This window comes from Motacilla alba, chromosome 2 (assembly GCF_015832195.1).
Source record: "Motacilla alba alba isolate MOTALB_02 chromosome 2, Motacilla_alba_V1.0_pri, whole genome shotgun sequence".
NCBI lineage: Eukaryota > Metazoa > Chordata > Aves > Passeriformes > Motacillidae > Motacilla > Motacilla alba.
The window spans coordinates 117,335,498-117,348,319 of record NC_052017.1 but is presented as its reverse complement, the minus strand read 5'-3'; the positions used below and the strand labels follow the sequence as shown (position 1 = coordinate 117,348,319).

Genomic DNA, 12,822 nt, shown 5'->3' with positions numbered 1-12,822 from the left:
AACCCCCATGGTCCTGAAATTAAGCGAACTACTTTTTTGACTCTTCAGTTGTGCCCAGTGACAGGACAAGGAGGAACGGCCATAAACTGAAACACAAGGAGCTGCACCTCAGCATGAGGAATTTCTTCACACTGAGGGTGGCAGAGCACTGGAACAGGCTGCACAGGGAGGTCGTGCAGTCTCCCTCTCTGGAGACATTCAAAACCCACGTGGACACGTTCTGGTGTCACCTGCTCTAGGTGACCCTGCCTTGGCAGGGGCCTTGGAGAAGATATCTCCAGAGGTCTCTTCCAATCATGACAATTCTGTAATTCTGTGAAATCATGGTAAATTACAGTGCAGGATGGATCAAAACTTTGTAACCAAATTTTTAAACTTTAAGCTACGTTGTTTAGCTGCCAGCAGAATCACATACCAGTACTGAGCAAAGGAAACAATAGATTCTGACAAAAAAAAAGCGCGTAATTTCTCTAATGTAACAGATATAAGTATTTTGCCTTTGCATCCTCTTTATGTCTTACTTCTCTTTAAGGTCCCTTCCATCCCACATCATTCAATGATCCTATGAACAGATCCGATGAGCCTAAAACTTGGGATTTTGCAAGGTGCTGAGCTTGGGAAAGCAGGTTAGGGGCCTCCTCAGGCCCCCACACGAAGCTGCATAACCTTTATCCACTTGTGAGAGCCAGAAAGTGGCAACACCACAGGAGCACCTGCACCTCCGCTCAGGTGACCACTTTGCTGCTGGAGATGAACACTCTTCATGGGATTTTGGTGGAGAAAATCGACCAGTAGCCTTGTGAGCAGCACAGAATTCTCATCAGGTGTGTATTTATATGGGAAAAGAGCCCTTCTCTCTGGCTAAGCATGTACAAGGTGTGCATTTCCCTATGGAAATGCCCGGAAGATCAGAGGTCTGGAATGTCTCTCTGTTGATAACAGAGGATTGTGCCCACGAGACCATTCCTGCCACTGACAGGTCCAAAGCAGCCTGCAGTGCTGCAGACAGCTCAGCACATGGGCAAGAAGCACTAGAGAGGCAAAGAACACACCTTGTGCAAGGCCCATAGCCCATCAATGCTATCCAAGCTCCAAGGTGTACTAACCCCTTCTGCCCTCAGCACTCCCCTACACAGAGGTTTTGCTTTCTGATGCTTTTTACTGAAGCTGCTATCCTAACTGAAGTGCTACAGAACGAGAGAAAAGTGCTTAAGTCACCCAGCTTTCTCAAAAACTCACAGTGAGGCATTACAATATCATTAACCCCTAAAAACCTCAAACTTTGAAAACTTAATTTAACTGAGATTACTGAAACTTGTTTTACTAACTTTCTTACCAGGGAACAGCATCTTCTCTGTAGCTAAGCCACACATTGAGACAGCGGATTTTTTTTCCTATTTCAAGTGTACACGTGACACTACAAAGTTGAAGAGAAATGGGAAGAAGTCTGAGAGAATTTCTACTATCTGCTCTCAAACTGCTAGGTGAACACTGTAAGATTATTTCTATAAAATTATGGATTACTGCTACTACAGGGAGAAATTTAGTTTTTAACCTGTACTATACAAACAGTTTTTCTGCTGAATTCAATGGCTGTTCAGCAGCTTTGACTTCCTTTTTTCATCAACAAAATGCTATAAAAAGTCTGTACAATTTCTTAGGCCCTGCAATAAATCTTACAGTAAGTTTCCATGTTCCTTGTGTAACTGAACCTGAATACCACAGAGCTGAGCGGCAGAAGGTGACCCGCAGAGCAAGAGCTCCACCGTCAGGCCACTTGCTCAAGGCAGAGAGCAGCAGCCACATCCTTTAACTGCACCTGCAGTGGTAGCAGTGGATGGCTGCTACTCCATCAAAACTGCAGGCCACGTCTGCGGTCCCGTCCCAGCTACCTGAAAACGGGACGGCTTTGCTCAGCTTTTGTCCTGGCAGAAATGCTGCAGGCCAACTGTGAAGCAACACTACCTGTGAAACAAGTCACTGTGAAAGCGCCAGCCTGGGGGGAACCGGGGCACCCTTCTCCCTTCACAGGACACCAATTCCCTCGGATGGAGAACACGGCCCTCCTTGTCTACCAGCTACCAGCTAAGAGCCAAACGCAGGATGTTTTAGAAAGGTCAGAATGCATTTATTGACAGATACGCGTGTGAATACAGCACTGGGCAGGAGGCTGGCAGCGACAGTCCCTTCCCACGCCTCGGTGGGCATCCCCAGCCCGTGCTGCACACTGTCCCTCACGCCTTCTTTCTCTTGCCCCCGCCGGTGCCACCGCCCGCAGGCTTCTGCTGCTGCGGCTGCCGCCGGCCTCCGCTCTTCTTGCCGCTGCGCCCCGGCCGCTGCTGCCGCCGGCCGCGCTTGCCCCGCTTCGACTGCTTCTTGCCCTTGTTGGCAGCGGCCGCCTCGGCTTCCTCCTGCCGCAGCTGCTTGTTGACGGCGCGGGTGATGTCGAGCACCGGCTTCTTGCTGCCCATGTCCCGCAGCAGCTCCAGCTGCCGGCTGCGCTCGGCCGCCAGGTTGCCCAGCAGCGGCTCGAAGCGGCGCTTCTTGCCGCCGCTGCGGGAGGGCGGCTCCGCCGACTCCTTGGGCAGGCGCGGCTGGAAGCGGCCGAGCGAGGCGGTGGAGACGCGGGCCACGCGGGCCACCCGGCGCAGCTCGTCGCGGTCCTGGTGGCCGGTGGGGTGCAGGGGCGCGGCGGGCACGGCGCTCCCGGCGCGGTGGGCTCGGGCCAGGTTGCGCAGCCGGTTCAGCTCGTTGCGCGCCACCCGCTCCCGCTTCTCCCGCCGCAGCCGGGCGAACTGGTCCTCCTCGGGGTCGGCGCCGGCCGGCACCTCCGCCAGCCAGGCGCGGGACGGGTCTCCGCCCGCCCGCCGGTAGCCCCAGCGCCGCCGCCACTCCTTGGCCTGCTCGTCCCACACCAGCGAGGTTTTCTTCTTGCGGCGGATGCCCTTCAGCCGCGCGAACTGCTCCCAGCGCGTCGGCGGCCGCGGCTTGGGCGGCGGCTTCTCCCGCGGCAGGCGGAACGTGGGCTCGGGCAGCTGCGCCACCAGCGGGCCCCCGGCGCCGCCGGCGCGCTCGGCCGGCAGCTCCCAGAGCCGGGACACGAGTAGCTGCGTGTTGTCGCGGGCCAGCGCCCGCAGCAGCGCCTCCCGCCGCGGGCCGGCCCCGCGCAGCGCCGCCGCCGGCGGGGGGTTGCGGTCCACGGCCAGCAAATTGCCCAGGTCGTACTCCAGCTCCAGCTCCTTTTCCACCGTGATGCTCCGCCGCTTCTCCGCCTCCTGCTCCTCGGCGGCCGCCAGCACCGCCTCCACCCGCACGGCCGCCATGGCAGCGGCTCCACGTGCGAGCGGCGCCGCCGCGGCCCCGGAACGCGGCAAAGCTCCGCCGGGTCAGCGCGCCGGAACCGCCGCGCCCGGAGCCGCCGCGCCCTGGGGGCGGGACGGGCGCAATGCCCGCCGGGAGATGTAGTCCCGTGGCGCCGGCCCGCCAGAGGGAGCCGTGGCTCCGCGCAGGCCCGCCCGGGTCCGCGGCCGCAGGACCCGCGATCTGCCGGGGGAGCTCTGGTCTGCCAGGGGAGGCCTGGTGTGCAAGGGGACCCGCCGCCGTGGCTTATGGGCTTCCAGTCACAGAATCACAGAATCAAAGAATCAATTGGGCTCGAAAAGCCCTCTGAGGACATCAAGTCCGAACTGTGACCAAACATCACCATGTCAACTAGACCAGGAAACTGAATGGCACGTCCAGTCTTTCATTAAAAACCTTTAGGGACAGTGACTCCACCACCCCCTTAGGCAGCCCATTCCAGTGTTTAATCACCCTTTCTGTGAAGAAATTATTTCTGATACTCAACCTGAACCTCCCCTGGTGCAGTTCAAACTTGCCTTGCCACTGTTGCCTGGCAGAAGAGGCCAAACCCTATGTGGCTACAACCCCCTTTCTCCTAGTTGTAGAGAAGGATAAGATCATCCCTGAGCCTCTTCTCCAGGCAAAACAACCCTGGCTCCCTTGTCTGCTTCTCATGGGACTTGACCTTCTGAACCCTTCACCTACGATACTGATGATCACCAATGACACTGATGAAATCCCCAGCGACCCCCAGGCTGGGGTTGTGTGGGGATCAGGGTGGCCCCAAATCTGTCTCCTGCTGCCACCATGAGTGGTGCTGAGGTGGAACATATGTGGGAAGACTCAGGACATGAGGGGAGGCAAATGCCAAAACTAGAATGGTACGACCATCATAGAGAGTCAATGGGGCCCTGCAGCTTCCCTTGCCTTTGCCTGTGCTAGGGACATCCTGTGGCATCCAAACACCGAGACTGTGACACAGGAACATATCCCCCCCCCCCCCAAAAAAAAAAAAGGGGGGGGGGGGTTATGATTTTTTTTAGCATATGATCCTTTCTGATGCTCCTTGCTGTAGAACACTCCCACTGAGTGCTCCTTGCAGGATCAAAATTCAAGTGCTGTATTGCAGCTCCACCGAGACTGACACAGGTGTTGTGGGTAAATCTCCCCGCAGAGAAGGGAGGGGTGGAATAGCATTTGGGAAGCAGTATCATCTGGCAGATGTCTCAACAGACATAATTATAAGTGAGGCGATTGGGGTGATATGGTGTGCTCCTAAAGGTCAGCTGGGTCACAGATACCTCCATGCTATTTTTAAACAAATGGGCTACAGAAGAATCCTTTTATAGCTATACAGTGATTTGGCTTGTGTGGCCATGATATTTTGAGCTGATCCCTGGTGCCCTAAAAACAAGCTCATGATAGCACTTAGCTGTAGTGCAGAGAAATGATGGGTGTTTTTATACAAGGTACAGTTCTAATCCATGTTATTATCCCATCTTTGACTTTACATTAGTTTTGGGGTGATGGAAATGAATCTGAGTGCAATGCCACAGCAGTCTTGTTGAAATGAAACAAAATGCCATGTTTGTAAGGTGAGGACAAATAGCTGATTCTCAAATTCCTATGGCTAGCATAATACAACTTACCCACAGTCTAACCAGGAAATTTTTTTTCCTCAAGCCAGCCGTTTTGAGCATGATTTGTATACTATGGAGCAACAGAATCCCTGTGCATTTAAATCCAAGCTGGTTGGCATGGACTATTTTCTTGTTTACCACAAGATGGCATTGGATAATATTTTGTGCCTTGGGTAGCTCATACTTTCACCTGGAATTGCAGATACAACTAATTTTAAAGACTGTTGTTTGAAGAAGTGCCTAGGCACTATCTAGATTTAGGCATGAATTTGAATTTTGAACTGCAAGGCCCACTGTTTTGTTAAAGTCTGGTTAATACCTTTACACTGACCCAGGTACCCCCCTGTTTTATCCTCATGCAGCTAACTCTCAGAGTTCTTTTGGTCTGTGTTTGTACAAGTCCAGAATGCTTCAGGTCGATGCCTTGGGCTGAGAGGACATCATCTCTTGCCCTTCCAAAGTTTCTTGAACTGTTAATGATGACCACTGGAATAGTAGAAGGAGTGCATGCCAGGAACCGATCTTCTTGCTTTACCTGAAAACATGCACAGGAATCTCAGAAGGTAAAAATTACATTCTGGAAACTGCTGTGTTGATCTGAATTCCAGCCTTTTTATGCATTCCAGGAATCTGCACCTCAGAGCATGACCGTGCTTTTGGAGTTTGCAGTTTGTGATTTCATGGTGTGGTTGGGAAGGTGGTATTTGGAACAGTATTGGAAAAGATTTGTGAACAGAGATTTGTAAATAGCCATGGATATTTTGGGAAAATGCCCCATTCTGAGGAGGGGCTTCTGAGCTGACTGTAATAATCACAGCCATGCTTTCAACTTGTACTCCCAGCTTAGAGCTGGGGATTGCAACCAGGTACATGGCTACTGTCAAGGGAATAGATGTGTGTGTACTTCTGCAAATCTGGGCTTTCCAAAAGATGAAAGGGTAATACCAATGTTCAGTTATAGAAACAGCTTTTAGGAAATGAATGTTTTTATTATCTCACGTTTAATTCAGCTTTTGAAAAAGACTTTCCCAGCAATTTTTAAAGGAATGATTTTTTAAAAGTGTTTTTTCATTTTGATCGTCTCTGTTCTGGGGTTCCTGTGTTCCTTTTGGCATATCAAATGTCACATTTCACAGACTGCCTGTTGGGTGTGCTCAGCTATAGGGCTAGACTACAGCTAACTGTGGGCACTTACAATCCATAGATAATGAAACAATTTCATCATTGCTCTTCCTTTCTCTGAGGTACTTTACCTCTTCAGAATGGACAATAGCAATACATGTCACAGTATGTGCATGTATGTGCTTAATGCTGTACTCTTTGCTTGCTTTCTTTATTGGGAGGTGACCAGGCAGGGTTTGGATTCTCTTGCAAAGTGCAGTTTTTCTTGGAGGTGAAGAAGGCTGTAGAGTTTTTGGTCTTTTTTAAAATTATTTTTAAACTACATGAAAAAATTAGCTGCATGAGAAACATAATATGGCAGAATATAATTTACAGAAACACTTGTCCAAAAGATTATTTGAAAGCATAATGCAGGATATATGTGATGCACCAGAAGAACTACAGCATCAACATGACATACCATCAGGTTTGTTTTTCTTGTGAGAAAGAATAAAGAATTATCCTACTTAACTTTTATTTTTGTGGTTTCTGTTCAGCTGGGCTGCAACTTGAAGTTTGTGTTTGATAGGAGCTGCTCTAATGTACAGGATTAATGTCTCACTGTTAGTGATACCATTAACTTAGATTTACTCTTCAAACTTTTGCCAATTACCTCTGGATGGCAGTAGATGTAGTTATACGATGATTCAATCAACTCATAAGCCTGCTGTGAGGATTGTTATGAAGAACACTTTTATCAGGCAAACTCAAAGTGCTGATAATTTTGGAAAATAGTAGAAAGTGCCCTTAAAATATCCACACTATCTCCGAATAATTCTCTTCCACTGACTTTGTTCAGTACATTTTGAAGTAAAAATCTGTGCTGTGGGATTTTTTTTGTAAAAGGGAGAAGTTGTTTGCTCACTGAAGCTATATTAAGTACATCAAGTTATGGACCCAATTCTGCTTCCTGATACTTTTTTTTTACCCCTGTAACATACATTTCACGTATTTCAGCCTGTGTCCTATTTCCTGGGACATATAAGTGCTTTTTCAGTCCAAATAACAAAACACAGGAATGCAAATTTGGCTAAACAGACTCTTTCCTAGTCACTCGTCCATATAATGTAAAAAAAACTGTCTGTAAGGAATAAAGAAAAAACCTACCAAGATTTAAGGCACCCTCTTTTATAAAATGTACGAGTTGACTTCAGCAGTATAACAAAAATCCATCTGGTACTCAGAGCTTTAACTAGTACAAGAATTATATTACTCATTGCAGATAATGGGGCATTCCTTCTCGTGGTTTCACCATGGCAAGGCCTTACTAGGAACCTCACAGGGGACATGCTTAATTCTAAGCAAGTTGTGTTGATGGGGATGATATTATCTGTGCTCACACACTTCAAAACCTTTCTGGTTGGTTTGTAAATGAGCAGGTTTAAATTTCCAGTCCAAAGATTTCATGTGATTAAAGCAGAATGCTGTATTTATGAAAAAAACCCAAAACCTGTGCAAATGAAAGTCAGGAGGATCTAGCTCTAGTTCCAAAACTTAAGACTAGGTAGTTTGGAATGTAGTTACAAGTGGATAACTAAGCAGAGCCTGATTTTTGGTGCAGAAGCCAGAGCACAGATAGCTGTGAGATAGCAGGGAGATTTGGATGACTGCAGGCACTGTGGAAAGTGATGGGTAGACCAGAATCTATATTCATTGTTTGACTGGTTGTGACTGTGTGGTTTCACTGAACTGATTTTGGGTAAACAAAACAAAGCTAAGCTAATTTGGGGCCTTCCCAAGTGCTTGGTGCCTATCTTGCTATGCATTAGGGAATCAGACTGAGAACAGATTGTGATGTGGTTTGCTTTTTTTATGAGCTTCACTGTGACCTGATTTTTGTTTGAGAAAGTTTTCTTGTGGCACAGTCTTAATATTAGAAATACCAGCAATGGTGCGGCTTGGTTTTGTTGGGTGTTTTTTAGGATAATTTAAAGAACAGAATGAGAACTTTATCTGGCAGTGATGTAAAGAATGGCAACATAGTAACACATTCCTGTTCCAGGGTCAGTCCTTCTTATCATCTGTCTAGAGTAGACCTACTTTTTGGCATAAGATTACTTCTACAAGTTAAAAAAAGCCAATGAACACATTTCTTTCTTTAGAACAAATCTGTCATGCTCAGAGATTTGTCCTTGATTAAGTCTGCACTTGTAAACAGAAGAACAAAACAAGTTCCTCTGTTCTTGGGTTGGGTTGGAATTATCTCCAACACTGGAAGTGAGAAACATGAAAGTGTTCATCCATGACATAAAAGATGGGCCGTAGTCATGACTGATTTTTGTTGACAGAAGGACACAAGGCAAATTAAATGGAGCAAGAGGTTCAATACCATGAATCTGAGAGAAGGTAAATGTATGTCTGCTGGCAGTGACCGTGCCAGTTCCTATATTCTCTTGCTTTTGTGAGTCAGAAATAATCTGTCCCAGCAGTGGCCTTCTTAGGACATGTTTTCAGTAGAAAATCTCATCCTTTTATGTCCATGTACAGATATTCTATGCATGGGATTAAACCTATGCAGATAACAGCATTCACATATGCAAGAGATACAAATATTGATTTTGGTAAAGGAAAAATATGAGGCCTGATCTTAAAGCAAGACAGTACAATGCACTCAGGACCATGATTCTTCAGGAATCTTTTGGGGAAATTTGAACCTGAGACTAGACATAGGTCCAAGCATCACTTTATACACACATCACAACCATTTAATGCACTTCATCTGCCTGAGTCTTCCCCCAGCCCTTGCTGGATGACATGGAGATGCCTGCGGAAGTCCTGCTTGCCAAAGGTGTCTTCAACACCTCAGCACTACTTGACAGCAAGAAAAAGGCTTCCCAAATGTGGTTTGTAACCTTTAGTCCTCCATTTTTCCATTCCTCAGCAAGGCTGATCTGTCAGGATGGACTTTTATCCTCAGTGTATTTTTAGACCATTTTGTTCTTAAAGCTACGTTAAAGACTTCAAGGTCTTGCTAATACATTTCCAGTTGATAGTTATTAATGAAATGGGAAAATAATCTTGGTTTAGATCTTTTTGTACACATAAATAGGGCACTTTAAAAGTTCAGTCCAAGATATTAAGGAGGATTTCAACCACATATAACCGCAGGTAACTTTTGCAAGACAAGAATCACCTGTAAACTTCTGTGAGCTTCTACCTAGGATGTATGCTGTGGCTTAGAGTAAATTAGGAGAAATTCTGTTAAACAAATATTATTCATTTTGGATGTCATACAGCCTAGGGCTGTGGCTCCACATCATTACCAAGTGACGACAGATTTGGTTAAAATAGTTCTTGTGCTGGAAAAGAAGTCCTAGAGATTAACGTAGTCAATTCACACGTTTCAGGCCATGCTCACAGGGTAGCTGAATCAGCATAGCTTCTGGGGTGGGGTGGGAGTGTGAATTCGTGGCTAGGCATTTGAGAGGGAACAGCAATTTTTCAAACTGGTTTTTTCCCTGAGGGAATCAGCCACAGCTTGACTCACAATCAGGGATGGCTTTCCTTGGAGAAGCAATCCTGGTTTGTACCTATACAGCCTACCAAACCTCTTCTTGAAGAAGTCAGTCTTGTACAGGTGACTTAACTGCTCTTGTAGCTGCAGAGACCTCCCATACCTCTTCCTGTAGCTGCCAGAGTTCACAGCTTGCTGTGTTAAGGGAATATGGCAGCAATTTGCTGTTACCTTATTATAATATACTATAAACTAAACAAGTTGCTACACAGACTGCTCAGTCATTCCTGCAAAAGGTTTGGGAACATCTCAGATGGGTGGAGTGGGAATAAGTGGACCCAGCAATGACGTTGGCCATCACAAGGTAACCTCCCTGCTGCTGCTGCTGCTGAATCAGAACCCTCAGAGCTGGGGCAGGAAATCCCTGTCCTAATCTGCAGTCAGGGCTCTTGAGTCCTTGGAGTGGATGAGACTCTCTGAGCTGCTCAGAGCCTCCCTCATGCTGCCACAAACCCAAATCAGTTGTTCTGCACAGTGCATCTTTATTCTTTTTGTTTTCTGCAATGTGCCTCTGCTCCTCAGCAAGTGCACTACATGATAAGGGACAAAACAGGATAGATTCTCAGAATCCTACAGGTACTGTGGGAACTGCTCAATCTGTAATTTTTCTGAGTTACTAAGGAAATGTAAAAGCAGGGCAGGGCAATTTTGTGTGTAGCAGTAGTTATGAGCAATAAAATGAAAATAAATATATATATTCACACAATAAATGAAAGGGACAAAATAGAAGGCTTACTTCTTTAGCCAAGGGTGCAGAATGATTTAATCCACAACACTGTTAACTGTTGGTTTAAAACCTGCAGATTTCTCATACAACTTGTATTCAGTCTTTGCTTCTTGGACTACCTGTCAGTGTGAGGTACGTATGGAAATACAAATGTTTGCTGGGCTGCATTGTTGCTCCTTGTTGCCCCTTTCTCTATGGCATTTACAGGGCCAAGCATGTACATTCTCTAGCTTCCCAAATATCCCTGTCTCTGACAAAGGACACCTTCCCTTTCTCTTGAAGATGATGCTACACCTGCCTCCTCTCTGGGCTTTCAAATACTTGCTTTGCTCCATCCAGAATACGCTATCTGGAGTGCCTTGGGGATTCTCTGAAAAAACAATCACCCGGATCTTTGTCGTGTCAGAAGATGAGTTTCTGGTGCAGGTCTACAGAGTGTTTCTGGGGACCTGGCAAATGTACCTACTAAATTGTGTGAGTAAGGCGGGCTGAACTTTCCTATAATACCCTGATATAAATGCATGATGAGTGTGAATGGTGTGGTAAGTGTGAGAAACAGGGGTTGGTATGATGTGGTGGTTTTCAGGGTAGTTAGGACTTGGTGGAGGGAAGGAGAAATCTTGACTTCATGTTTTAGAAGGTTGGTTTATTATATTATGATATATATTATATAAAAAAGATCACACTAAAACTATACTACAAAGAACAGAGAGAAAGATCCATCAGAAGGCGAGACAGGAATAGTAAGGAATGAATAACGAAGTTCTGTGACTCCTAGAGAGTTTGAGAGTTGTTGCCTCCTGGATTGGTCACCAAGTAGAAACATCCTACATCGACCAATCAAGAAAGCACTTGCTGCATTTCACAGTAGCAGATAACAAATTGTTTATACTCAAAGCTGAGGCTCTTCAGCTTCTCAGGAGAAGAAAATCCTAGCAAAGGGATTTTCATAAAATATCATAACTACATTGGTAAGTTTGAGAAAGAGCTGATGGTAAGTTTGAGAAATAGTTGAGTTGTGAATTAAGCATTTGACTCAACCCTTATTGGTGTTACTGGTCAATTACAGGATCATGGAAAATCCCAGCTGCATGTTTTCTATGGGCAGTGTTGTCTATTGGAAAGCAATTGCTTTCCACTCATTTGGTAAGGCCTTTCCTGGGTTTAGTAGCCTACACCAATGAAAATACAGACCTCTACAATCAGAGAGAGTAGATGAAAGAAGAGGAAAGCTACATGGAAAAATACTTCCTAAATGCCTCTTAGAAGATCAGTAGGGAAGAAGGAGGTGAGCAACATCTCTTTAAATAAATGGTTTGAATGATCACAGCTTTTCCTTCATTCCAATTTGCTCAAGCTGTGCAAAACAGCTCTGAGAAAAGCATATTCTCATTATGTTTTTGCTGATTAGAGAAAGAAAAAAACAACCCAGCAGATGATTTAGGACTGGACAGAGAATATTCACAGACTGTGTTCAGGCTATGGATTACTATGATGGAAACATCTGACACTAAGCCTGTCTTTTAAATAAACCCTCTAAACTCAAACAATTGGAACAAAAAGAAAAGTAGATGTATACTATCAAACATCTATTTAGACAAAAAGGCTGGGGTGGATGTGAAGTTGAAAGATTTGTGATCGTCTTCTCAATGGATTTAGCAATGGTTTTTGAGGTGGCATGAAATCTTTGCTTTACATACAGGGAAAATGCACTTTGACTGCAGTATTGATTGCCGTCCTCTGGGGCGAAAAATAGATCTTGCTTTTATGCTTTCACATTTAAGTTTGCATTTTCTGTGTAAATTACACTAGTTTAAAATTACATACATATAAAAATAATTTATCCTTGCAAGCCTGTTTTCTTGCCTCCCTTCAGCTAGCTACTTTTGTTTTGCAAGTTAGCCACTTGTGTTAGCCCAAGCAGACTGTATTAAGCATGAATTTAAGAACTTTATGAACTGGAGCTTCAATCTCTTCCTTTTAGAAACCCACCATTTTTTTGATATGCAGATTAGCTGAGATGTGATCAAACAGGACACAGTCTATGCTTCTGTGTTGGTTTCATTATAAATTTGGAAAATTCAGCAGATTGTTGCAAACTTGCTCTTTGCAAAAAGCCCAGATGAACAAGCCCCCGAAGTGACTTAAATACTCCTTTGTTTTGCTGTCTTTCAGGGTGGTGGCACGACAGCAGTTTTCAAGGAAAAGTTTCTCTCACATTATGCTTCTGTCTGAAAATGGAGGGGATGATAGAGCTTCTAGGGTCCAGAAAACACATTTTGACATTAAATCTGTAGCAAACTTTTGCTGTGGTAGCACTAAAAGCACACTAATACATTACCACTTGTGTTAGGTAGAGAAGGGCAAAATTTGGCTAGGTTTACCACATGTTGTGGGCAGTGAGTGGGGGTTTGCCAAGATAATGAGAGCTAATGCTA

At 45.6% G+C, this 12,822-nt stretch overlaps 1 protein-coding gene across 1 annotated transcript; it reads right to left on the bottom strand.

Annotated features, from left to right (window-relative positions):
- Window positions 1–2,104: 2,104 nt before the first annotated feature.
- On the bottom strand, window positions 2,105–3,414 carry RRS1 (ribosome biogenesis regulator 1 homolog). Its single transcript, XM_038127873.1, has one exon. It carries the CDS (start codon window positions 3,321–3,323, stop codon window positions 2,235–2,237), a length of 1,089 nt encoding a protein of 362 aa, XP_037983801.1. The 5' UTR covers window positions 3,324–3,414; the 3' UTR covers window positions 2,105–2,234.
- Between the last annotated feature and the right edge of the window lie 9,408 nt (window positions 3,415–12,822).